The sequence below is a fragment of the Coturnix japonica genome, chromosome 3 (assembly GCF_054131305.1).
Source record: "Coturnix japonica strain WE chromosome 3, WE-NBRP24, whole genome shotgun sequence".
NCBI lineage: Eukaryota > Metazoa > Chordata > Aves > Galliformes > Phasianidae > Coturnix > Coturnix japonica.
Window position 1 is genome coordinate 17,594,268 of NC_140665.1, and position 27,880 is coordinate 17,622,147.

At 42.7% G+C, this 27,880-nt stretch overlaps 1 protein-coding gene across 6 annotated transcripts in view; it reads left to right on the forward strand.

Moving 5' to 3' along the window:
- The window catches only part of CHGB (chromogranin B), a 60,463-nt gene that overhangs the window by 18,642 nt on the left and 13,941 nt on the right, over positions 1–27,880 (forward strand). For 2 of the 6 annotated variants that reach the window (XM_085542901.1, XM_015857068.2), the window contains exon 4: positions 14,487–15,032. The exons of 2 other annotated variants lie outside the window; for them this stretch is intronic. In XM_085542901.1, coding sequence (XP_085399027.1) covers positions 14,487–15,007 — 521 coding nt within the window. In that variant the 3' untranslated portion in view covers positions 15,008–15,032. Of the gene's footprint in view, positions 1–14,486; positions 16,507–16,856; positions 16,894–27,880 lie in introns of those variants that run through there. 2 more of the 6 variants (XM_085542900.1, XM_085542899.1) reach the window with 2 other exon arrangements.

Sequence of the window (27,880 nt, forward strand, 5' to 3'; positions counted from 1 at the left end):
TGAGTGGGTTAATTTGTGTAAGTGAATCCTACTGATCTTTTCCTACCCATCTGTGGCTCCAAACACAAAATGTGTGAGGAAACAAGTGCAGGTGGTGAGGTGTGAGTATGGGAGCTTGGAGGAGAACTCAAGCCTTAACTGAGAGATGACTCCTTTTTTCAGCTGATAATGTATTTGAGAATGGTGCTCATATACAGCTAATGCCTTTGTTTGTCAAAACTGCAGAAACCAATGTGTGCCCTTCCTTGCCTTGAGCTGTAGAACTTTGCTTCAGAAAGGCGGTGGGGACAAACATGTTTGAAGAGTAGCATTTCATGCAGGCTCATTGAGAGGTGCTGTATTGATCAGCTGTTGGCTGGAGATGGGAGGAAGTGGGATGCAATTGTTGGTGTTCCACTGGTCTAGTGGTTCTTTGTCTTAGATTTATTCAATCTATTCATGATGATATCAATAATAAATATGGACATTTCAGGGTGAAAGTGTAGTTGGGAAGCTGTCCAAAGAAAGACTCCTTTGCTTTTCTGGAGACTCTAATTGTAATTCTGCTCAGTAAAGGTTTTTTCATTCATAGTCAATTCCCTTACAAAGAGAGTATGGCAAGTCCTTTGACTGGGAGCTGGAATGCTCCCCACACCACAAGGGCTTTGAGTTGCTTGTGTGTCTGAGCAGTGTCAACACCAGGCAAATAACTGGGCTACTCAAGTGGTGCATCACAGATGCTGGTGTGCGTGTTGCCCTACATGAAATGCAGAGCCAAGAGTGCCCCAAGATGAGGAACACCTCAACGCAGTCAAGATCAGAATAGCAGCAAAGCCAAGGGTCGGTGAGTGGGGTCACTGAACCACACTGTAGCATGGTGAGACTGCGCTCTTCTCTGCTGCTCCAGAGCACAGGAAGAGCTGGACATTGGTGTTACAGTGTGCAGCAGTCTGAAAAGTGGTGCTGGAAAAGCTGCTAGGAAGATGTTGGCATCTCTTGTAACTGTCTTTCAAATCTGTAGGTTTATAGTGAATGGAACAGAATATTGCTGCCTGGACCTTTGGGTGACACTGCAGAATGAACAAACAAGTTAGCTGTAAGAGGGTATTTTATTTTAATACATCTCAGCTTGTTTCCTGTAAAAAAAAAAAAAAAAAAAAAGTTAAACATATTCTTTCATATTTTCTCAGTAATCTGTTCATCTGTTCTTTCATCTTTTTAATATTTTTAAAATATTGGAGACTTTCCTATTTGTAAAGGAAATTGTTTTCAGCCAGGGAGCTTTCATTCAACTCCTGTAGCGTGTCTCTGTAGCGACAGAAGATCCTGATACTGGGCTGTAATTGAGTTTTGGGCTGTCTGAGCAGAGTTCATCTCAAAACCCAAAATCGAGGCGAAAAAATAATTTGTGCAGATGGTCTTCATAAAACAAAGGCAGATTAAATCTGGAGCTGTCACAGAAATGCTCTTATAGATGCATCTTCTGCAAAGTAATTACCTCTCTTGAGCCCAGTAAGTTAATCAACATCTTCTGTTTGTGTCTGCAGTAAAAAACAATTAAAAGCTCAACTCCCATTTTTTAGGTAAACTTAGAGATTCTCTGATTTTTAAGGGTAATTAAATTTATTTTGATGTGTATCACAGTCCACAATGTTCCTGTTGTCCAGCTAGCTGTCTGTAATATAATTTACCTTTAGCCACAATGTAATTACTTTCCAATCACCTTTTTTTTTGCCTTGGTTGTTCTTTTTGTTTGTTTGTTTTGTTAAAGATTATAAGATCCTTTTGTGTCCTTTCATGTACATTATGTTTTAAAAGCATAGGGCTTTCTGTATAGAACATATAGAGCATAAGAACTGCTGGCTTTTTGCGTTTACTTGAAATCTTCTTTAAATTCCTGTTTTGTAACAAGAAGGAAAATTCTGTAAGGAGATAATAGATGCTTTGTTTGTAATCACTGGACACTTGTGCTGGGAGTCTGACCTCTCAGTCATGGGGAGGCACAAATAGACCTCTAGGTGACATGGGGAAGCTGGCATCCTGCAGCTTCTGATGCTGCTGGTGCTCCTTTGACCTAACAGTGCGAACACTGGTGCAGAGGGAGGATAGAAAGCCAGCAGCTACTGTTGACAAAGTTTGCCTGTTATCCCTATCTCTGTTTGAATACTTCAGTCTCTGATTTTTTTCAGGTCCTTGCTACAGCAGACTGGCCTCTTGTTTTCTTTTTTCTTTTTATTTTTTTTTTCTTACAATGACAGTATCTGTGGGACGGGGGGACTTTAGAATCATAGGAACCTTAGAGTTGGAAGGGACCTTTAAATGTTGGCTTTGTCCAACTCCCCTGCAATGAACAAGGATGAACCAGCCTCACCTTGAAAGTCTCCAGGGACAGAACATCAACCACATCAATGGGCAGCCTATTCCAGTGCCTCACCACTCTCCCTGTAAAAGACTTTTCTTATATCCAGCCTAAATATACCTTCTTTAAGCTATTCATAAAATCATAGTCCCTTCCTGTGTTGGAAGGGACCTTTAAGATCACCTAGTTTGACCTCCTTGCTTTAGACAGGGACACCTCCCTCTATACCAAGTATTTGTTTTGTTTTCATTCTCAGTGACCTTTATTATATCTGGATTCAATTCCTCACTCAAAGGCTTCTGCCTTTTTTCATCCCTTTAACACATAAAATATTCTTTCAGGTAAGGGAAGCTTTAGATTGTATCTGTTTTGTCTTAAAAGTCACAGTTAACCTTCAGCAGTGAAAGTGGTCAAAAGGAACTGGAATAATGTGAAAGTAGAGTGGGCAAGATGAAGGGCTGTAGTGCTGTGATAGGTTTTAAAGTTTTGGAGCTGAGGATCCCTTGGATATCAATTTCATTTCCTGAGAGTTGTTCCCAGCTTAATTAAATTAATAGAATATGAACCTACTTATTTAATTTGCAAATTAATGATGTTCATATTCAAGTTGTCCTCGCAATCATGTAATAGAATCATAGAATCATTAAGGTTGGAAAAGATGATTAAGATAATCTAGTTCAAGCATCCACCTACCACTGATACTGCCCACTGTCCGTGTCCCTCAGTGCTGAACTGAACATTTTCTGGCACAGCTTAAGGCCATTCCCTTTTGTCCTATTGCTTTTACATGGAGAAGACTCCAACCCCCACCTCGCTACAACTTCCTTTCAAGCAGCTGTGGGAGCAGTGAGGTCTCCCCTGAGCCTCCTCTTCTCCAGACTGTGCAATCCCAGCTCCCTCAGCCACTCCTCATAAGACTTAAGCTCCAGACCCTTCTCAGCTTTGTTGCCCTTCTTTGACATGCTCCAGGTCCACAATATCTTTTTGATATTAGCATTTTCTGGCATGCTTCTGTACTGGTGGTGATACCATCCATAAGTGACATAAGTGTCCATACAGTCTGCAGAAATGCCTTCTCTCATGAGGGCAGCGAGGCTTTGGGAGTGGCTTAGGAGAAATCAATCTGCTGAGAAAATATAAGATTAAGGAAGCGGGTTGTCAAGGCAGCAGAACACAAATTCATTACTTTTATCCTTGGGTTCCACGTGTTGTGCAGACTTGAACTGAAATAAGCATTAAGTAGACTTTGAAGACCAGTTTCAGCATGGGCTGAAAATGTTCACGGAAAGCTTTTACTTCAGAATTCCCTGCTTTATTTACAAATAAAACAGATGTATTTACTACAATTACAGAATCCAATCTGTTTGAGTTAGGTTTTCTTTAGGCCATTTAAAGCAAAATTATTAATCTGATCATGAATGCTGGGGATTAAAAAAAAAACAAACAACTAAAAGAATATTACCGACTTGTATAGTCTGGCTATATTATCTATATTGTCAAATCCCATCTCACCAACCTATTTAAAATCTGAATGAGGAACCTTTAGCTTATACCAGGGCACAACTGTCAGAAGAAACTCCAGGCTAGACATAAGAAACCGAATACTGTAAAATTTGCCAAAAAAACCCAAGCCCAAAACCCAGAAGAGTGTTAAAGAGATGCTTTCTATCCTATATACATCATTCAATTTTATCATTGGCTATAAATGTCCAATATTTGTTGCTTTAAATATTCGCCTTTTCCTTTCAAGTGCTGAATTGCCATGTTAATATGATGTACTGTTTGCATCAGTGTTTGCCAGGAGCACTAATAAGTGGCTCCCACAGTACCAGAAGTAACTAAATATCATCCTGGTGGGGGTTGATTTAAATATATCTCTCCCATTTATTTCAATGTAGACTGATTTCAAAGCAGGTTTTCTTTTCAGATTACTTTTTCATTTGAGCTAACAACGTGAACTCATTTTTTTCTGTAAGTAGAGCACTGTTCACAGACACAGTGACCTTCCCTTGCTCTTTAGGATGTAGTTGCACATGGGAACCCATGTTCTCATTTAGATGACAAAAGAGCAATGGAAATTGGTAAACGCCACATTGGTTGTTTCACATTTGAAATACAAACCAGACACCTCTGAGATTCTGATCAATTGACTACAAGTTGAGGTGCTGTTCTGACTGTTTTAAAGTTCTGCAGGTATTCACACAAGTCTCAGATGGGTTGTGGAAACGCAGTGCAGTGTTTGTAGATCCATGCAGCTTGTATGGAGGTTAACTTAGCTCTAACTCTCCTACTTATTTTCAAGCTGTGTGCCGTAACGTGAGACCTTTATGTGCCTGAACACTGTTGTGTGGCTTAAACCTCTGTGTCACATATGTAATGGAAAAATGTTATGTTTGCAGTAACTATCACTAACCACAGTTCATCAGTAATTGAGGATGTTACTGAAGAACCAGCAGAGCAAGCGGTTCTCACGTGGCCTCAGGCTCTTGTACAGCCTCTCAGTAGAGCTGCTCAGCACAGAATTGCTGCTGGCCAGCTTGGCAGTGCTTGAAATGGTGAAGGGAATGTGGTCTTCTGCTTTGTTGGCTTTTAAAACAAAATCTGGGCTCTTACTGACCTTCGTGATTTACCTCCAGTTATGTACATGAATAATTCAGTTGAAATCTTAGGTTTGAGGCTGGAATGAGAGGTTTGAGTGTGCACAGATCTGCGCATGGCTAAGAAACCAGCGTAAAATGCAGGATTAATAGGCTGTGGAGCCAGCAAAGGGGTGCAAGCAAACCTGAAGTGTGGAAAAGCTTTTACTGTTTGGCCTCAGAGAACACAGCTGTTAGAGTAGGGTGACACCAAGCCTTTCTCATGACTGGCTGAGAGGACAAGGTGAGAAAATAGGAAAGTTGACTGCTGTATTTTATTGCTGAGTGACTTTTCTCACTTTACTCCTTTTTGAAGTCAAGTCATACTCCTCTGTTAAAGGCTTTCTCCCTTGTGCTCTGTCTTCTTGGTTTTTAGTCCACTCAGAGGCTTATAGAGCCACACAGCCATGCCGCTGTCTGAGAATTGAAGCTTGGCAGGTGAGCCAGCCCATTAATAAGGACCTGAAGATTCACTCCTAATGCACTTCTTACCCGATAACCATTAGCAATTTTGGTTTGTGGTTGCTTGCAATGCAGAAATTCCTGCAGAAAGCAGATTGATTAAATGGCAGAGCACTTCAGTTCAAAACCCAATTTTCTGTGGATCTGATGAAGAGACTTTCAGTGATTCCCAGCAAGACATGCAGATAATTAAAAAGAAACCCTTGTGGTTCTCATTCTCTAGCATTTGTGAATGGCCTCTCAATGTGCCCATCATCCTAGTCTAATATTCTCTTTGCTCATTTCTTGCCTTCATGTACTATTGCAGGAGGACTAAATGGCTCAGATGTTTATACAGCATGCTTTTAAACTGGCAAGTCGAAATGCCACAGACTAGTGATGAACAAATACCTCTAAGTTATTAAACTTGTATATCTCACTTGCTTTTCATTGTACTCTGTTGAAATTACATTTTCTGCCTCTTGAAAATTTCTTGATGACTGCTTGATATGTCTGACTCTCTGCTTTCTTCAATATGAGGACATTTTGTTTAGCCTGTGGAAAGTTCATAGATGCAGATTGGAATCTTACTTCCATACGGAAAGAAGCTTTTCTGAGGGTTTTTTTTTTTTTAAGATAATAATGATTTTAATCAGTATCTGATGTGGAACATTTTCTGGCAGTGCAGAAAAAGCAGCGGCTGTGTGACTGGAGCTGGGGACAGGACAGAGCTGCTCTTTCAGTGCCCAGCTGCTGTGGGGCTGGCTGCATGTCTGCACAGCATCCTTCGTGCACACAGCTGTATCCAGCCTGTGGGGAGGCTGGGGAATGTCCAACTCTGTGTTCAAATCTTTGTCAGGATATCAATAGATTTCTTCACTTCTGCATGTGCTGTTTGCTTTCTAAGGGTTTTCTTTGCTTGCTTTTCTCCTATATTTACATTTATAGTAAGTAAAAGCCTTGCTACGCTTCTGTGACATACAGCATATTTTCAGGAGCATGATGCAGACAAGAGGCACAGCTTCACAATCACTTTGCTGCATGTAATTTCAGAAAACCTACCTTTGCCAATGTCCCTCTGTTGTTCCTGATGAAAGTTAGTCCTAACTGGAGGTAGAAAACTTTGATCTGAAGACAGACTGCATGTGTTCAGCTATTTCTTTGACATCTGGAGAGAGTAAGTCCAATCTCTAAGCACGTCTTTGTTAGGTCCATATTGATGCTTTTGGCCTTAGAAAAAGACAAAAAAGTTGGACTTCCAAATCTAATAGCCAAAGACACCTGTCTCATTTCTCTGTACGATGCATGTACAATGAGCTGCTGCTAAGGAATTAGTAGCATTCAAGTTATTAAAAGTGGCCTCACTGTCTTCCAGGAGGTGAAACCTCTCTGGCTTCTGTGAAACTTGAAAAGAGCACCTGGGTGCTCAAAGCTGCTAAAAATCGATTCACTGATTTGGGATCTAAACCAAAATAAGTTGATAGAAATTTGGACAAAATATAACAGATATAAATGACTAACAGACATATGGGTGTGTAGACTGGGGAGGTTGAAGAATTGGGGGGAAGTTCTATTTAATTTAGTCTTTGCTTTTGTTTACCATATTTGACTGAATTTTCCATCCCTGCTGTTTTTAAAGTGCTTTCTGTTACCCACAGTACCAGGTTTACATGTGCCCTGTGTTACCCAGGCATCATTTTCACGGCAGAATTCAGGCCTCCAAGGCTCCTCTTTAAGATGGATAATGATAATATGATAGAATGTCAGTCTCTTGCTCTCAGAAGTATGTACAAGCAGTATAATTTTCAACCACTATTCAAGAAAGGTGCTTGAAATTATCTTGCTCTGCAGCATTTTCTTGGTCTGGAAGCATCTGGATTACAAAAATAATTGTCACTGCAAGCAATATGAGAATCACAAGAGCTGTGCCTATGTGGTCAGAAGGCTTATCCTCTTCTGCTTTATCTGTATGAATAGTATTGTATTCTTGATCTGTGTGTTGTTTTTTTTTCCAGGAAAACTGTCATGTGTATCACTCTACGATGAAAAGTGGAGAGTAGAATTGTTTTTTTTTTTTTTAAGCTGTTGCTGAAATTTGAGCTATTGATCACCAGTGAGAGCCATCTGTTTGTCTTCTTGCCAAAAGCGTCAGCTGAGAATTGCTGGCTTCTCTTGAGTGCTGAAAATGTGCAACTGAATGAAAGTACTTAATATATCAATGAGGGATATTGCTTTGGGTTTTGTTTTTAATTCCTGGAATTATAATGGTATTGTATTGCCTAGTAAGACTTGTGCTGTAGAGTTGCTTCCTGTCATTGGGAGTGGTCATTATTGGAATGAGAGGTACTTTTCCATCCTTTATTTCATCCCCATCCTCCAGAATGTCTGCAGCATATAAAGCTGTTGAGACCCGTTCTTGTCTCTAGCAGAGGATTTGTTAAAGGAAGGAATTTAATAGCTTCTAGATTTTATTTTATTTTTTGCCAGACTTGTGTATGATCACTAATTGTCATCTAGATAGATGTTCAGGTTCTCTTTTAATTTAAGCTCTCGACATTGGCAGTTCTGCATGGCAACATCAGCAAGTGCAGTATCTTTCCCTCATTATGCATCTTGCCAGAAACTGGAAGTTTTTTTCTTGCTCATCTTTTACCTTGGAGCTGTGAGGAATGATACATTTCATCAGTCCTTTTTGTATCTGCAAGAGATCGCCTGGGATGACTCAGGTTCCCCAATGACTTGCTCACCTCCCAGACAAAGAGGAGGGCATAGCAAGTCTTCCTCCCAATTCTGGAGTTAACTAGCTAGTAACCAGACCCAATGGGCTCAATAAAAATTCCTTAGCTCTCAATTGAGATTCTTTGAAAAATTCTTATGTCAGAAAGCTTAATGGTTCTTGAAGTGCTCATAGAGTCAGCTGGAGAAAGAGAGTAGACGAGACTGGGGATTTATAATCTCTAGGCAGGAAGAAAATACAAAGAGAAACAACTCCATTTGCTTTAGTTGTGCAGTGTAAGTGAGAAAGCTTCTTCAGGCTCCATAAAATGCAAATCCCAATTTTCCCTCATGAAATTCTTTTTGAACCTTATGAAATGAAAATAATGTGAGCAGAATTGTTTCTCACTGGATAGAAAAATATGATCTTTTTAATAAGAGGTTTCTCCCATGTCACAGGAAGAAAGGAATCAAACTTGGCTCAAGTCTCAAATGGTGCAAATCCTCCCCATAGGCAGCACTGGTGTTTTTACAGTGAGGATGAGACTTCACAAGAGAGGATGCTTCTTACTTTCACTCTGGGATAAGGTGGAGGCTTGGTTTAAGGATATTTGTATTGCAACTTGTCTATCAAAGATTGAAAACCCACCGGAATATTTTGCTGTGGCTAAGGAGACACTGATCTAGCACAGCATTGCTGTATCTGTGCCTGTGAACATGCTCTGCTAATGCCTAATTGGAATCTGAGCAATTAGCTTAAGAAGTCTTGTCAGAGTTTCTTCTTGGAAATTGGTGCCTTTTGTATTACACAGACAAGGTCAGTTTGGTTGTCATTGCTCAAGACTCTGTATGTGGTAGGAAAGCAGATAGTCACAGTTTTAACAAAGCCCTTGGTACCCTCATCTACAGGATAATCACTTCAGTAGTTCTCAGCTGCCTGTTTCTGCTCCAGGGAAGGTTATTGTTGGTAGTAGAATCTTTTAACCTTAGATCTTAAGGTGCTGTATTTTATCACGGTTTGAGACAATTAGCATATTCTAGGATTTTTTACTGGCTACAGAACCACTCTAAATAACTTAAACGAGAAGCTCTTTCTAACTTTGCTTTTTCTAATTTTAGAACTTAGAGTAACCTGTTCACAGGCAGTTGCATCCAATTCCCACTGCTGAGGATAAGTCCACACAAGGCTCTTTTTGGTGCACAGCTGTATGTGAAGGTATTTATGGTGTTGCTGCTGCTCCTGCCCATACTTACTGTCCTGGACCATGGTGTTTGGTTGCTTAGGAACAGGTTTGTGAGATGACAGCTGTGATGATGACTTGGCTTTTGGAAAATAAGGGGTGTTAATCAGTTCATACTGTAGCTGACTTGCTCAGTGGTTTATTAAATCCAGGGTGTTTAACGAGTTCATCCTCTGAAAGACTTTGTTTACCTTTTTGTTTAGCTGAGGTTTCCAGCTGTCTTCAAAGGATGGTGCAGCAGGCATCAACTGCGAGCGTTCAGAGCAGGGTAGAGCTTAATACCAAGTGTGACATTTGGAAGAGTGTCTAGGGGGATGAGCTATGCCTGTTTATTGCATTTCAGAAGCACTTTACCATTTGCCAGGCTTTTTCTTGAATTTCGAATTCCTGGGGGAGTTAGAAGAGGAAGGGTTTATGCTTCCCCAGAATAACTGTGTGTGCCTTTTCCCCACACAAATTAAAGATCCCCCCTGCTTCTTCTCCCCTAGCTTTTCACACAAGCAGGTAGAAGAGAAAGGCAGAGAGTCTGACTCAGTACTGGGCTATGACCAGTGCTACTCCTCCATCCCTTTTTGCTCCATACCCCAGATTCCTCTGGCTTCTTCCTTCCATTCTTGCTGCTGCTCACCTTCTCCATGTCTCTTGGCAGAGCAGCCAGCATTTGCACAGCTCCTTAGCCTTGGACACAGCAACATGTGCCTGTCCCTTGGGCTGGTGGATGGACAAAATAGCTGCTTGTGTCACGTGTAAAGCAGAAGCTCAATGATAATTGCCGTGTGAGCTATAGCCTGCTGCATAGTGTGGCATGAGGAGGCTGCATTATGTATCATTGGGGAGATGGCAAAGTAGCAAGGTTTATAATACTCTTATTTTCACTTTCAGTTCATTATTTAAATGCCCACGAGGAGCAAATTTTCTCTTTAAATGTTTGTTTTTTATTTTTGAATGATAATGTCATTGAAAATTCCATTTTGCCTGTGCTTTAACTGCGCTGGAAGGCTTTTCAAACAATGATACAGGAGGAAAACAGCTGTTTTTGGTAAGGTGGAGGTGAGTGCAGAGAAACTGTAAACTCTGCAGTAATTTTTTCAGTACTGTACTCAAAAGGCTTTAGGATCTGTCAGTTACTGGAAGCAACTGGGAGTGATAAGAGAGCTGTACCAGCTCTCTGGTATGGTGCATATGTCCAGGTTTGGTGACTGTCTTAGGAAGGCAGGAGAGTCTTCTTCTCTGAGGAAAAGTTTGGGAGCATCACTTAATTTTCTGCTGCACTGAGCCAAGAAGCAGGATCTCATGAGGTCTCTTGCAGATCTTGAAATTGGCATAAAATCATAGTGATGCCTCAGGCCAGGCAGTATTTTGAGCTCTGACGTGGGAGTCCACAGCTGGAGTTTGTCTCCCCAGCTAGGACATTCTCCTTCTGCTCTTCCACTACTCTGGAAAGAAAAACTGTATTTCAGTTATGCTCAGCCCCATTTGCTCCCAGGTAGAACAGGCAAAGTAGTGATGACTACTGGGTTAGTTCTGCCAAAGAAAGATTTAATCTCTATATAGCTCTTTTTCATGTTTTTCCTTCATATTGTCGCATTGCTCAGTTCTGTGGTAATCGTTGTTCAAGGACATTTGCTCAATTGAGCTGATTCTCGTGGTCTTTTCTGGCCTTCAGAGCATGTAGGATGGCTGTAGTGGGAAGCAGATGTTTTCTCAGTGTACCATCTCATAGTTGAACGCCCAAGTGATCTCTCACTGTGGTTTGCAGTTCCACTGTTGACTTGACAACATAGAGATGTGCTCTACCATCAACTAACTGATGTCTAGTTGAATTTCAGTCACTGCTGTGAATGCAAGGGAGATTTGTGTCATTAACTTAGTTCTGTTCAAATAAGTGATTCACGCTTCCTAATCCTCTAGATTTCTTGATACTTATTTAGGGTGGTACAACAGAGGCACTAAGGAGAAGAATAGCTCTTGATTCAAGTTATCCATTCTATTTGACCGTTCAAATCACTGAAACATGGAGGGCTTGAACTTCAGGAGGAAAAACAAAACCAAACCCAGCCCCAGTAGTACAACAGCCCTCTGCATTTGAATATGGGTCTTTCTGGCTTTGTTGAACATGATTCCTCCAGTAGCACCTGAGAGCATCAGAGCATCTTTAAGGGTGGGTGTGGGTTTGGTGTTGGTTTTGGTGGGCTAGGGCTCCATTTTGCATACAGATGCCAGAAGTGAGTCATTCCTAAGCCACAGGATAAACAATTCCTGCTCTTAAAGAAGTGATATAATTGCCATTTCCATAGCATTGTTGTGAAATTCTGTGACAAACATTCTGGTTTCACTCTCACCTACTCAGATCCACAGCCTATGTCTTCCAGGCACAGCAATAGGACAGGCTTTTGTGCCCTCGGCTGGAAAGGAACCAGCATGTGTGCAGTGGACAACATGGGAGAGGGCAGGAGATGTAGACAAATCCAGCTGCAGGCATAACTCAGGAATAAACAGCTGCTTCTGTCTAGATAAGCTCCTGCAAGGGGCAGAGGCGGGCACCATGGCAGCACCAGCTCTGGTAAGCCCCAAGAACCTGCAGGGATTGCTGCCTACCTCAGTGGGGAAATCTCTTTCCTCATAAATCCAGCATTGTTGGAGCTTTGCTGTTTAAGGGATGTTTTATTTTATATATGTGCTTGAACACAGTTAGACAAACAGCTGCATGAGCTGCCCTTGTAGAAGTGCAAGTAATAATATTGCAGTGCTGTTGTATTGCTGGAAATGGCCCAAGTCCAAAGCAGGATTTGGTTGTGTGCTTCTGGCGGTAAGGTTATGTGCTTGTACCAGATGGAGACTTTAAATTTTCATCAGCGGGCTTATAAACACAAAGAATATCCTTTTATCAGCCCCCAGGCCTCATGCTAATAAGCTGCAAGTGCTGATCTTCAATTAATGTGGAGTGGGGGCGCAGATGAAATAACATACATTCTTCTTGATGATTATCCATCATGTGAAAATGAAATCAAGACATGAGTAATGACCTGTTTGTTTACTTATTTACTTCTCTATCTCCTTTTAACGCCTCTTTGATACTAGCAATGAGTAAAAATCATTAACAGTTATGTGGGACATGTTCTCTAGTGATGAAACTCTATTGGCTACTTGTAGACATTGGGCCAAGCCAACACAAAGATGTGTTAAGTTTGCTATGGAAGGACAAGCAGAGAGATATAGGCTTCACAGCCTGTATAGGCTGCAAGAGAGGTATAGGCTGGCAGTGTAATTTACTGAGGATAGGGCCTGCTGTGGGGAAATAGACCTATGTACATTTGAATCAGTAAATGAAAGAAAACTCTCTTCCTGATAATATAATTCATTATTTTCTGACTATTCAAAAGCCAAAGTACACCTCTGAAATGTTTACTGCTCGCTTCCTTGGTGACTGTATGGACTGTGCTTCATTAGAGGACAGTAGCTAACTATAGCTACAGCTATTTATAATTACAAAGAAAGCCAGAACAGAACTGCGAAGATCTTCCTCAATACTGTGAAGCCAACAGGATTTTGCTTTCCCTGGAGCATGCAATAGGATTGAGATATGTAATTGGAGGCAGCTACTGCTGTTTTACAAAATATAACAGCTAGCTGAGCATAAGAAGTAGCAAGAAGACAGCATGGTACGGGGGTTTGCAATTGCAACTGGAGTCTGGGCACAAGTGAAACTTGATTGAATTATTGGAGATGCGTGAGGTTTCAGTCCTAACTTAACATAGGCACCAAGGCTGTGAAATCGAGGTAAAATAGACCTGTTTCCTTTGATCATCTCTGATTTGCCACTCTGATGGCATATATTCACGTTAAAAGAAGGCCACTGAGCTTGTCTTTGTACTGCATTGGCAATAACATTGCAAGAGAATTTCTTAAAACTGCAGAATCAGACAAAGTGAAAGGAAAGATCAAAGAAAGTAGGGGGAGGGAGGAAGCGGCAACATACAGTATGGCTGCACAAACATCTTAATTTCATTTTAATTAATCTGACCACTCGGGAAGGGAGGTAAGGATCAGCCTTCTGTCATAACCCTGAATTTCCTTTGAATGTCATCTCTTAATGAAATGGAGGGCTGCACTCTGCTTTGTATTTCACAGAATTAGGGAAGATCAAGCAGCGTGCTGATCCCCTGCATTGTGCTTATGAAACCTGCAGATAATGGATATGCAACCTCTGTAAAATTTTCCTGTTGGTGACTCAGGTGCTTGGCAAGCAGGCTGGTGAGGCAGGCTCAAGGTTGACATTGTGGTTAGAAAGACTGACTGGGTACCAGAGCTAAAATCCATATCCCTTTAGGGGCATATGAGAAGGAGAAGCTGAATGTGGCTTCTGGTCATGCCATTGCCAAGCATCTTTGTGCTGCTGGTGTATTAATTATGATAGCTATATCCCCCTTCATTGCACTGGAGCAAAGGAGAACCAGAGCTCTGACTGTTGCTTAGAAATGTGGGTCAGCAAAGGAACAGGAGAAGAGCTGAACAAGAGTAAGTCCTTGGCTTTTATTGGGAGAACTCCATCAGGATGTGGGAAGAGTGACTAGTGTAGCTGGGCTATGAATGTGGAACTTCATGAGAAAACACAAGGTCCTCTTTTATTGATCCCCTTCCCAAACACTGTGCAGTCACCATAACAGTGTTGGCTTAGAGGCTGTAGGTCCTGCTCAAAAATAGAGCAAAGAACTATGAAAAGGGAAGGGTTAAAAAGAAAATGAGAAAAAAAGAAAAAAAAGAAAAACTATTTCAGCTTCAAACTAGACTTTCATGTAGGTCAACTGTTGTCTTTAACAGCGGCAGGTCTCAATTTCCACCTCTTTGAAAGTATGAGAGGAACCTAGAGGTGTGTACCAGCCAGTGACTGCAGAGCTATGAAAGTGGGACATTTATGAGATCCCCAAATACAAGATTCATAATTACTGGTCTATGCAGAAAGCCCTTCTAGCAATGCAGCCATGTTTAAAGCAGAACTTAGCTCGCTCCAGCACAGAGCCTGTTTGCCAGACTGCGTTGAGGGAGGGAGAAAAAAAGATTTTGCCACAGGGGTGACCTGGTGACTAATGAGTTTCACTGATCTTGTGCTTGCAGGAGAAAGCAATCTACCCTCTACAGTTCCTGGAGACTTTTCTGCTGGAGGCTCTGAGAAAGCAAATGTGAGATGTTATCCAGAAACCAGGATGTACGAGCACACTGAACCTAATGATGTTTCTCTCTCAAGTATGTATGAACACGATAGTATGGAAGATGCAAGCATCAGGAAATCTCTTGAAAGCTTTTACAAAACATATTGCAAGAAACAGCCAGGCAGCACTGATCCCACCTATGAAGCTGCATCGCGATGTCTTTCAAAGAAGATTTCAGAACTAGGAGACCAGGGTGGTACCAAATATGCATTGCGCTGCCTGCAGATGGCCCAGCTGGTCTTGAACAGAGATGGATGTAAGATCTTTCCAAACCACCCCACTTCTGCATGTTTTTCCAAGCCAGCTGAGGGAGAAGTCATGCTAGAGGACAGAAAGAGAACACCTGGACTATCAGATGACGTCCTGCAATTCCTCTTCAAACAAACACAGATAGAACGTAGCCCTGATGTGCTGCATGAGAAGTGATTAAAATACTGAATTGTTTGTGTCACTGGTGACTTGGCTTTAATGCAAAGAAGAGGTGACTTTCTCAGAAAGACACTGTTCCTCTTAGCACTACTTTTGACAGCCCATATTCAATGGGAGAGGGCTCATAAGGAGCAGACCTTGCCCACCTGGTTTCTGCAGGGTAGCACCACCTGAAGAGCATCTGTGGTCCAAATTCAGCCCCTGCAGAGGCTTGGAAGTATGTCCGTGTGCTGTTGAGTATACCAGATAACTGAACAAGCTGGCATGATATGCCCCAGACCTAAGGAAGTAACTTAAGATTTTGTTCTTTACCCAGCTGATACTGTAAGGCCTCCGTCCCCGAGATGATGGTTGAAAGTTGGTGTGCCTACCCCACAGACATATGATCCCACAGGTTATCATTGCAGTATGGCTGAGCTTCTTCAACAGAGAAAACATACACACATGAGTTAGAGGAACTACAGCTTCTGAGTAGGTTATTTTTTTACAGGAGGGGAAAAAAAAAGAGAAAGGAAAGCGTTATCACCTTAGTGATGTTTCTAACGCTTCAGATACACTAGCTGAGCAGAGTGAGTTTTTTGCTGATATATATGAGCTGTTATAAGAACAACCTGAAATAGCTGTTTGAGGAGGGACTCAGCAGACATTTTCATAAAGACACAGCAGAGTTGGTGCCTGCTGCTCCGCTATCTGCCTGCTGTGAGATGCAGAGAACTGAAGAAAAGCATAGATCACATCTCAGCATGCACAAGACTGTGGTTTGTTTGGTTCATTCTGTAGCATGGCTCTCCCTGCCCAGTAGGCCCTGCTGATTTCCGCTGTCATGAAGTATGGCCCTGGAGCTTTTACAGAGAGGAAGCCGATCTTGGTGCTTTAGTACAACCTGTTATCTTCATTGACACTGCATGAGACTTTGAGATTACTTTCCTAGTGTGTTCATGGATGAAGTAAAAAAGTTCTATGTGAGTTTTGAACCATGGGGGTGCTTTCTGTGCAGTTATGGATCAGCTGGCACTAGCTGTCAGCATCAAAGACTTATTTCTTCTAACACAGTCTGCTGCTGCTTGTACCCAGAACTTTCTCTGGCTTTAGTTGGCAAAATTACCACTGTTTGTGGTGGAAACTGGCCTAATACGCTGGTTTCCCAGCTTGGATTGTGATGACTCCATCGCTTACCAGATGACATTAAGAGACAACTTGAAGGACTCACTCCCAGCAGTTCTTCATCACTGCCATCTGGGAAATTTACAGAGCGCTGGGTGTGATGCATCACTATGGATTTAGTAACTCTAATTCTGCTTTGCTTTGTGCTTATGGAAACCAGGACTGAATCCCAAGGAAAACTAATTTATGAAGGATGCTGGATTGCTGAAGCTTTGGTGTGAGGGTGCTACTGTCACATAGGACTACAGTTCAGGCCCCTCTGCTCAGCGCATGGGAGTCCTTTGAAGTGGTCATTCAGGTGCAGTCAGAGTTCCTGATTTTTCTCTGTACAGGTAATTACAGGATGGCTTAGATTAGAGGGGTCCTTAACAATCATCTAGTTCCAATCCCCCTATTTTAATCTTTAAAGTTATCAGTCATTAAAGCTGCAATTATTATTATAAATATTCTGTTTTTGAATGATGATGTCTCAGGTTTTAAAAGACCCACTTAAGAGAGAGCAAAGATAGTCATGTGAAAGTTCTTACTGGTGTAACAGAAGTAGTGGGCCTGGTAGCTTTTGCATTGCTTCACAGTTTTCTCAAAGGGCTCGCTGGAAAAACTGTGAGTTTTGTCTTCTTTATTATTAAGTTTCATAACAGTTTGGAAAAAAATTGTTTTATGACAGATCTTCATTTTTTAGGTGCTTAAAGAGGCAGAGCAGAAGTCAGCTGAATAAAGTAAGCTCCAAAGTCCAATTTTTTTTTTTCTTTTAATGATAATAAAGCAAACTAAACTTTTAGGGGAGCCTGACCATTGTGCTGGAGTAAGTAGCCTAACTACATTTGAGTTCAGAATACCTGATCGTTACTACTGTGAAGTTACTGTCTCTATTTCTGGAGGAACACTTAATTTTAGGAGGTGTTTCACTGGGATTTTATAGTTCAATCACTGTTACTAAGTTAAACAAAACTGCTGTACAGAGAATAACACCCATCGCTCCCTTTCCCACTCGCTGCTAATTAATTTTTTACAAACCTGTGTGCTGGAACCTGCTGTATGTATTTCCAAGTCTGCTGAAAGCCAAATGTTTTGCATTACTCATTTCCTTGATAAACATCTCAGTTTCTTCAAGACATGGTGAGATGAACGCATCCCTCCCCTAAGCCACGTGCTCCAAATGAGACTCCCTGGCTGTTTTTGTGAGAAACACAAAATCAATAGTTTCCAGTCAGGCAAAGATCTTGAAGCAGCAGTTTTTGTTATTGCAGTAGTGGGTGTGCACCCCCTCATGGCAAGGGAGAAACTGCATGCTTTTTCAGTGAAATCCATACTATTTTATACCCTTTCTATGACACATACGGCATCTCTCCTGTCGCTCATTGGCTGAGTGTCTCAGGCTCACAATCAACTTGGCACGGTTGCCAAGGTGCACTTCATGTAAGGTTTATCACTCACCTGTTGCTTTTCATTCTTCAAAGGGGGACAGGAGGACAATGTATAGTAAGCTCTCTCTATCCTGCTGTTCATCATAGCTAGTATCGGTGTCTACCCACCTGATCAGAATGTTCTGGAAAAAAGCTTACCTGGCATTCTCACACTACCCTGTACTAAGCTCTGCCTCAACAGCTCATTGTGATCACTGGGACAGGTGGTGGAGTCTCCTTCTCTGGAGGCACTCAAAACCCACTTGGATACATACCTTTGCAGCCTGCGCCGCAGGGGGCTGGACTAAATGATCTCTCTAGGTCCCCTACAAACCCTACAACTGTGTGATTCTGTGATATTCCAGTACAAACACAGCACTTGTATGGATTTTTGCTTTTGATCTTCAGCATTTCTGTTTAGAGATGGCCCTTACCCTGCCAACCCAACTGTTGAGACCTCTAACTGTTCCCTTTTCACACTGGCTAGATCCCCAGCATGGATTTTTTTTTTCATGCATGTTGGATTTTGCTCTGTAGTTTCTTGCAGGGCTGCTATTCCTGGGGACTGGTACAGCTGCTGTATTCTGCATTGCCAGCTAAGGCAATAAAAACTGGGCTCTTGACTTCAACCACAGCAAGAAAGAAGCCCAGCTGGCTGCAAACTATGGCCAAGATGCTTGGGTTTGGTGCGGTCTCTGTGCAGGTAGGTTTATGCTGGGATTGTCTAGGTTTAGGTTTCTGTCCTTGAGTTTGTTGTGAAGCTGAGGTATATGGCTTCCTGATGGTTCTGCTTGATGATTTGCTTTAGCTGATTTTATGGTGAGGATGCTTTAATTGCATACATGCTGGAGGTTGCACAAAACATTGGAGCAGACCTTCAGCTGATCCCCCAGCTACATGAGTTTATAGAACTAGGGGAAAAAAATAGAATTGAGAGGAAATCTGGCAGGTGAAGGGAACCAGTCAGTTCTATAGTAGTAAATATCTCCTCCCAACAGGTGCTTCTCTGTCAGCATCTAGAGGATAGCATCCTGCAGGCAAAGGTTATGGAGGAGGGAAATATCAACTGAAACAACAATAGATATAGATGGAAAAAAATAAACGTACGCTTGAATGTTCTCTTGATAATTAGCCTGTCCCTGCCAGCTCACACTGCTTAACCACCACAGATCTGATGCAGCTACAAGGACATTCATACTGATGAGTGTAGGCAGCTATTGCTAAAGAGGTTCAGTGGGGAAGGTATTCAGTGTGAATCAGATGTCACTTATAATTTTTGCCTGCCTTTATGATGTTCCACTGTGTTAAATGAGATGCTGCACAAAGCAATTTAACTGGCATTTTAAGAAACGTAATCTCACAGAAGGAGAGGTAGAGAAATCAAAGCTGAAGCATCTGAATGCCTTTGTTTGCTGGATTGGGTTTGGTCATGAATTGGTCCGTGCTGTGAACTAGCTCTTAAAAACACCTAGTTTCTTATATAAAAATTGTTATATATATGTATATATATCACCTTCTGCTTCAGGTCCTCTGGGCTGAAGCAACCACTGCCTTCAGCCTCCCAGCTTTCTCAGCAGAAACATTTGATGCAGCAAGAAAAGGGATTGTAGGATGCATTTCTCTTCAGCCTTCCAGGAAATGAGATGCAAGTAATGTCAGAATAGGTGGTTGCTGAAAGAGCATGAAGATAGATATCAGCAAAGGAGAGCATGAAAATCTTTGATTTGAAAGAGAGCCATAGGCAGAGATGGATGTAGCAGAAATACTACATTTATGACTGACATCTACAAGTCTTCGTTGGCATGTCACAGAGGACGTGGTGAGTAAATTCTGTGCAGCTGAAACACACAGTCTTTTCAAAAGTTTGCACTTCTCGTGATCAGGAACACCTGCAGTTCTTCTTTTTCACTGTTCGTTTCCAGATACGATGTTCAGCTGATGCCAATATGCCTGCCAAAAATAGATGTATGTCTCACACTGAGACAGAAGGAAGGGCAAAACAGAGCCCCTTGGAATAAACATCCCTGGAGCAGGTGATATGTTTGACGCAGATCTTGTCTAGAGGAGAGGATGTTTTTTCTTATCTGTATCTGATTTCTTCTCTGGAGTATGAAGCTTGTTCTGGTGTTCAGTGTAGATGATTAAGTGCATAGATTTTGAGGATAGTTAAATTACTTACAAGGAAAATGGAATAGGTCAAGGAGATCCAGGGGGTAGCTCTTGGTTCAGGTGTTGTCTAGGTAGGTGTTAATTTGATATTCTCGGGAGTGGTTTGGAAGTAGTTGGCCATAGAAACAACTGTGAAGTAACCTCTTTGAATGCTTGCCAGGCATCTTCTGAACAACAAAGCAATTCTGGGTCACTAACTTGCAGGCAAAGCTCTACACTTGGTGCAAAGAGAAAAGGAGAGAGGAAACTTGAAGCCTTTAGGAGTGAAACTAGAAGTTCTGTGCTAGGAGCTCCTTCATAGGAAACAATTCAAAGTTCATGTAACTTCAGATAAGTGTAGCAGCTGTACTTAGAACCATACTAGAAGGTCTTTCTTTTTCACATCTGATATCAAAGACATAAACCAACCCATGCTATTTATCCCAAGTCTCAGCCCTTTTGAAGGGATCTCGCTCTGGCACTGCCCCGTCATGTGCTTGTGAAAGGGTTCAAGCTCTTATGCAGGCATTCCTGCCCTTAGATGTTAGTCCTATTAGTCTTAATGGTCTTGAGCGCTGACTTCAGTGCTCTGTTTCCACAGTATACTCCTAGTCTTACACTATCAGGGTGTCTGTTACTGCATGAAGCATTGCCTTCTCCTGTTGTGTTGCTCTTCCCTGAATTTCAGGTACTTAAGAATTTTCAGCCCTGTTGCTTTCTGAGTTGTTTTTGCTTCCTGTGGCTGCAGTGTGCCACAGAAGCACCATGATGGGCTCATGGGTTTTGACCTGCTTTTGCCTGGCTGCCCTCAGAAGGAATGAAGCAGTGGCCTGGAAGTATTGACATTCATGGTTGGATAGATGATAGCTCTTTCCATTCACAGGTGGAGAACTGTTTTCCTTCTGAATGTTTAGGTATTGAGAATGTGGCTTTCAAACCAACTGGCATACCTGGATTTCATACAGGACCCTCACCAAAATGTTCCACGTTTGTACCAGGCTATGTTCTGCATTGCCAGGCTATGAAACAGTGTCTGGGAAACAGTGCACTTGTTCTTCTGAAGGAGCAATATGCTTTCCTCTTTGCCTGGCTCACACTTGACTTTGATATGAAGCATAATTGGCTTTTGCAGCTCAGAGAAGCCCAAACTGTTGTCGTCTTGGAAGCCTTTTGTGGCTCCTTCATTAGTTTGTCTCCATTTGCTTTGCATCTGTGACCTATGCCATCATTTTATTTTTTTTTTCCTCTGCTGCATTATTTAAGACAGGAAATAACCTGTTCTCTTTCAGGTGATAAACCAGTTGATGCGGAACCACTTTGTATTCAAACGTGCTCTGTTAGCTTAGTAGGCAGCTGGGCTGCATTGGTTTAGCTTTTAAAAGCAGACATAGCTTATTTTTAATAGAGGACATCCCTCCAGGTTGCTCTTTTTCCCCTGTTCTGGAACTGGCATGACTTGATATTCTGAGGGGCTGGCTGTGTGACCGCCTGGTAGAGCTGCCTGGAGGGGCAGTCCCAGGCTCTCTCAGATGCCTCCTGCCCTCTGCTGGTTCTATGAACTCTAGGAGGGAATTTTTCCCTAAATTATTCTATGACTGGCAATTTGAACAGATGGGAGAGCAGGGACTCTGAATGTGCAAGTCACATTCATCTCCTCCTGTGTATCATTAACCTTGTCACAAATTCCTCTGTCCATCTTCCCTCTTGTTTGCCCCTATGCGCACTCCAGTAATAAAAGGAGGCTGCTTTGGTGATGGCATTTGGTACCTTCCAATGCAGAACATATCTGAGGATTTTCTTCTTTCTGCTTGCTCAGAGTCTCTTGGCTTGCAGCAGAAGAGCAGCGCTCTGAGCCTGCCTTAGGACAACACTTAACACAGCATTGCTCAAGGTTGAATGTAAACAAGTTCCCACAAGGTCTTCAAGTGAAATGTGTAATAAAAATCAGGAATAATGCTCACCTTACAGGTTTACAAACAGGGCCAAAATTGGTCCTTCATCACCAGTCAAGAGGAACACAGGACACGGTGAGTACATGACAGCCAGTGCCATTTGTCCTCCATACTGTACACAAGCAGGTCTGGAGAGATCATTGACCAGGTACATCTCGATGTTTGTGAGAATGAGAGCAGCATGAGTGGTAAAATCAGCTTAAGAACATTACATAATGTGCTGTGCCTCCCTTTCCCCTGGCTCCCACATGGAGCTATTATTTGAATTGTCTGTAGTGTGTCACAAGGAGTAAGAGCTGACCTCGCTGTGACAAATCTTCTTCAGGGGGAGATGCCCCTGCTTAGCATTGGCTCCCTGCTGCTGCTTAGCACGATGCTGAGCAAATCCCAGGGCATGTCAGCCCTGCAGAGTTCATCTGAAGCCCACCTGAGGTTCTGAGCAGGGCTCTCATTGGAGATGCTTACTCTTTGGTTTGGGTTTTTACCAACTGAAGAGGACTAGCATCCCTTGCTGGGGTGACTCATGCTGCGGCAGGCACAGATCCCCCTGCCCATGCGCACCAGCCGCCCTGGGACTAATCTTTGGACTGAGTCTGGCAGAGCTGAGACTACCTCTCTGTTCCCACAATGAGTCTTACATAAATGCCTGACCCAAATTATTTTGTCATCGTTGATGAATCCTCCCGCTATTAAGTCATTCTCCACTTTCCTCTGCTCCTCCAGGTTGTTTGGTATATATGGCCTCTCTGATGCCTACTCTGACAGAATTTTTATTTCCCCTCCCACGCAGCTTCTAAGTGGGAGGCACTGATTCATGCCAGTGACCTGCCTGATACTGGAGCCGAAAGGCAGGGAAGAAGCTGAGCTCCTGTGCCAGGCAGGCATCGGAGCAGATCCACAGCAGTGTCTGTGGAGTGACTCCCAGCCAGTGAGTGGAGTCAGGGCTGTTTACACCACAGAAGATATTTCTTTAGGAGCTTAAGGTGTTTTGGTATTGTCATGGTTTGAAGAGTTCGTCGCATGACACGTGTGGGTATATCAGGACATATGGTTCCTGAAATCAGAGTACAACAGGCAGTGTACAACCTGTAGAGATGTGTCTGTTTCATTATGGAGCGTAGGTGCCTTTGTGTGGTGTGTGTGTTTTCCCACAACACCAAAGTTCATTTTTAAAAATACCCTCTCCCGTAGGCTTTCCCTAATGACTATTTTCCCCCACGTATCTATTAGACAACAACATATACCAGCTTTTCTTCCTTAAAAGTAGAAACCAACACAGAACATGAAATAGTAAGTAAGATGCAACTAAGACAGTAGCTGGAGCTAACCAAAGACAGAAGGCTCATGGCTGAAAGGTCAAACCTTTATTTAAATTGCCTTTGGTTCTCTGAATTAAGAAGGAAAGCCTTGTAATGAGGGAACATCTGGCATGGAAAATCTCACCTCACTTCAAGTTGAGCAGAGTTTTATTGGCAGAAAAAGGCAGGTTCTTGTAATAGGAAATGTCAGTCACCCTCAGGGCAGGTAACCCTATCTGGTATTATCTGCAATGACGACATTTCTGGCTAAGATGCAGTACACAGGCAGCAGAGTATGCTGCTCAATGAATGCTAGAAATCAGCATATAAAACCAGACAGAGAAACCGAAATATATCTGTGGTTAGAAGTACTGAGATGGAAATACAGCAAGTTTAGTGGATAGTTTCAGTGCTATGCTCTGCAGGGCCTTCACAAATTAGTTCATTCTGCATTCCCTGCAGCTTGTTCTGGACAGCTGAGAGCTTCAGAGGAGGAGGAAGAGGGTGGGATTTACACCCACATCTTTGCCCAGCAGCCAAATTGCAAAGGCTAAAACCCTAAAAAGGCCGCAATTAGCAGTTGAGTTATCAAGTAAGGTTGAATACTGTGAGATGAGAACCACGGGGGGTGATAAGAAAAGCATGTGTATAGACAGGTCTCTCTGGGTCTCTGACTCCTTGAAGGTTCATGCTGGTTGTCTGGTGTTTAAGAGTAAAATTGCCAGGTGTGAATTATTAAGAAAAATCTTATGGGACAGAAAAATGCCCATTTTACACAGGTGGGGCAGTAACACCAGAATATTAGTAGTGCAGCACGTGCTCTCAACAGCCGTCTCTTCCAAGCAGAAGGGATAATGTTGTTAATGTTAGTCCAAGCCAGCTGTGCTTGCAAGGCCCTGCAGAGCCCAGTGGGTCACAAGGATCTACAAAGTGGCTGCTCTGTTTGGGCTGGGTGCAGTGAAAGTGCCAATGTCCTTAGCAAAGATAAGTTGGCTATTCTGGGCAGCAGTATCCACTATGCTGCAATCAAGAGCAGAATGGCTATGGCTTGCTGTAGTGGAAATGCTAAGTCATGGCTTGAACCAGTGATTGAACACCTGGTGAGAAGGCAGGGCCAACCCAGTGGAGCACAGGTGCATGCAATGCATCTAAGTGACTAGAAGGGCTGGAGCCAAGATCCACCCCTTCCCAGACCTCATTTAAAGATTGGCAGTGGGGGCAAAGGTATCTTGTTGAAGATCCCTGTATATCTGAGGCCTTCCAAAGGTAAGCAGCTTTTTTTCTTTGTTTCTATGCCTACAACTGTTGTATTTGAGCAAATCCGCACTTGCTGCAGCCTGGGACCTTTCTGCTGTTATTGCTGTGTTTTCCATCACATTACACTTGCTCTTCCCCACGTCCAGAGTAGTAGAGGTCTCCTTCGGAGTCATTTTTATTTTTATTTGTTTATTCCACTTGGTTCACCTCTTTACCCTGCAGCTGGGTGCTGGGCTGGTACCAGCACAGGTTTTTAATTGTTGTGTTGTTGTTGTTTTCCTCATGGAGTGTTTAAAGTACTTTTTGCTCTGGCTTCTAAGCTTCATATGGACTGGATAAACTGAGTCACCCCGGGGAGCTTGCCTGAACAGCTGCCAGTAGAAAGGCTCAGCAAACTCAGAGGCATTGCTAAGGGCTGTGATATGGAATCAGGCACAGCTGGTAACTGGAAGTCCAGCAGAGAGTGTGCCAGAGGGAATGTCCTATGGGCGGTTCTTTAAGAGAAAAGTCTGACGATCAGGTGGTGCTTAATACAAATGGCAGCAAATATGCCCAGGAGCCCAGAAAGCAACCCTTCCTATGGGGTGCTGGTAGGCCGCCAGTGGGCGCAGGCCAGCTCCACTAGGTCAGAAGGAAGATGTGACAGGTTTCCATGCTAGTGCCCCTGGGTAATAGGTTGTGACTCTTGGCATCTGCGGATTTCCACCTTGTGAGGACATTTAATTTTGAAAGAGCTTTTTCTCTGTATTCCTTGGCAGGCTCTGTGTTACCTCTATATCCCTGGCAAAGGGCCTGCGCTGCTTTGCAATTATTTTTTTTTTGGCTGAAAAGCAGCAGAGGCAGAAGTATATGATGGTATTTTGAACATCAGCAAAGATAACCATTGCTTTCTGCCCAGTCCTACCCGCAGGCTGATAGGTGCCAGCTACAGTGAGCCCCTGTTGTTCACAGTGAGTGCTGCTCCTTGAAAACTGGAGTTTCTCCAGGGAGCTTGGTGTTTGCTTTTTGGCAGCCACAAAGTCATAAACCTTTCATCGAGACCAGCTAAGGTGGATGGGATGGTGGGCAAGTGCCAGGCAGCATGAAGGTAAGACATCTGGTGTTTCTGCTGCACTGTGCTCCTTTGCCAGCTATGGAGAGACCACTGGGGAAGAGACAGGGTGGTATCTGTGATATGGAGCCATGGGATCAACTTGTGATATCAGTGCTGAGAGTGTTGGTGTGCTGGTGCCACCTGGCTTAGGTTGTAAAGCCAGAAGTTTAGTAACCATTTACATTTGAAGTGAAGGACCTAAGTTAAAGTTCTTGGCGAGCAGACAGAGAAGACAGAACCCAAATTAAAGCCTCCCTGAGGGAAAGACAGTTAAAGTCATCTCCTGTCCATCCTGCCAGCTGGTCACTCAGTATGCATCCTGTCAGCTCTTGCATACCTTATGGTTGCACCATGCTCGGTCAGAACAGTTGGAAAAAAAGTCTGGAAAGGGCACTGGAGCCAGGTGGCTGGCTCCATGGGCAGGAGTGAGCTGGAGACCCTGGAAGGAAAGCAGAGAGAGAGAAGGCACAAAATCATTGAGTTCCTATGCCATTATTTCTGCCTCTTGCAGAAAGCAGCTCTACTGTGAGAGTTCTGTGATAATCCTTAAAAGGGTGGTTTTGGGCTACAGTAAGGAAGAGGGAGGTTTATTGTCATTTGATTGCTTTCTCTTTTTAGGAGCAAAGTTCAGAGCACTCTTCCCACAGTGAGAAATGGTCGCTGCGTGGTATTTTGCAGATTAATTAGAGCTATTGTTTGCCTCCTGGAAATTGTCCTTCCATCACAAATGTAGGTGGTTGCGGAGGGAGGAGTGCCTGGAAACTCACTTGTCTGTGAGCCTAAAATGATAGGCTGGGGATATGCTCTCCAGACCTGGCTCCTCAGGTGGTGTCATTTGTAGGCAGTCTACAAAGTTTCTGGGACCAGACAAGCTTATGCTGGCATACTGTCTGCCAGGTACTCTCAGTTCCCGAGGCTGCCTTTTAAACTTAAGTCCCTTAAGCCTTTTTTATAAGCATGTGGCATTTCATGCAGGCAGCCTAAAGTGATGGAGAGCAAAGAAAAAGAGGATTTTCCAGTGGGAAGAGATCTTAGCAAAGACTCTTCCTGTATTTTGTGGGTTTTGCTCTCTCTTTCATAGGGTCTCTTTGTGGCTTGTCTTCTGCTTTTAGTGCCAGTGGCAAATGAAAAATATAATTGATTTAAAATTTCTTTGGCAGTGTGAGTGTTTAACTTTTCCTTTTGCTGTGGGGATGTTAGTGTACTTCTCAGCACCATGCTTTTGCTCTGGAACTTTGTGCGAGGTTGTTGTAATGAGATTTATTTATTTGTTTTTCAGTACATAGTCAGCGATGATGAAAAGTTTCTTTGGAAAAGGTTATGGTTTATTGCAGAAATGTATATATTATTATCTTACAACGTTGAAATTTGCCTCTGTGAAATTTCCATGCCACAATCAACCACAGCACAATATTATTCTTACCAAACAGAACCTGTGCTGGGAGACTAAGAGCCATAAATATTTAAAGAAATGAATTACTAAACCAAACTAGTGCCCCAGTATGTGAATATTAAATGGAACATATGCAGTTGACAAAACGAAGGCAGAAACACTGAATGGGTCCGTTTCATTGCCTAAATGTAATTATTTGTAGTGCAAAGGCAACTGTAAGTCATTTTTCCTTAATGACAAGTAACACTTGGAATACGAGGGCTTAAATCAACATGTGAGTTGCTGAAAGAAATTTCCATCCTGTTTTACAGGAGTTGCACAGGCTCCAAGCTTCTTCATTTAGGAGGTTACAAGCGTGGTTAATTGGATGCTTAAAAAAATGTGGATTTTTTTTTATTTTATGGGGTTGTATAGGGGTGTTGTTGTTGGGTTTTTTTGAGGGAGTGAGGGTGTGGGTATGCAACTTCAGTATGTCTGGGACAGAGGGTGAGGTGCCCAAAGCTCTCAAGCTGTTCTCTGAGCAGTGTTGGCCTGCAAGCTGCAGTCCTGTAGCAATACCAAACATCTGAAAGCTTGGCCTAGCAGATGGGCTGGCACTGTCTGACACTTGTCTCCATTGAGGAGTGTGCCAGGTTTGTACTGCCTTCCTGCCTGTAGATGTGGCTGGGGCTGTGAAGGTTGCTCCTGTTGTCATCAAGGCAATTTCATTACGTCTGGGGCTGGGAAAGGCTTTATCATAGCCAAATTCATAAAGCCATGAGTAATCGTTTAAGGCTTTTTTGAGCTCTGGTGGATTCAATGCTGCATTTTAGTTTGATGATCAGTTAATATTGAGTGTCAGGTTTTGACTGTTATTCCAGTATATTGTTTTCAGACATCAAGTCTGGAATTTATACCAAGGTAAGAAGTGTCAGTGTGGATGAAACGAAGAGACTTGAGACTAAAAATCCCAGTGGTGCAATGGTATTAGGCAAATTCTGACTTCCTCTCGTAGGAGGGCAAGAAATGTGTCATTTTGTACCAACAGCCTGGTTGCCAAACCATTGCAATTGCAAGAGATAAGTTACGTTTACTACCTAAAACAAGCAAGGTAGGAAAGCTGCTGTCCCAGGAGGACCAAGATAGTGGTCTTGACTGAAGTGTTGGTCTTGCAGAGAGT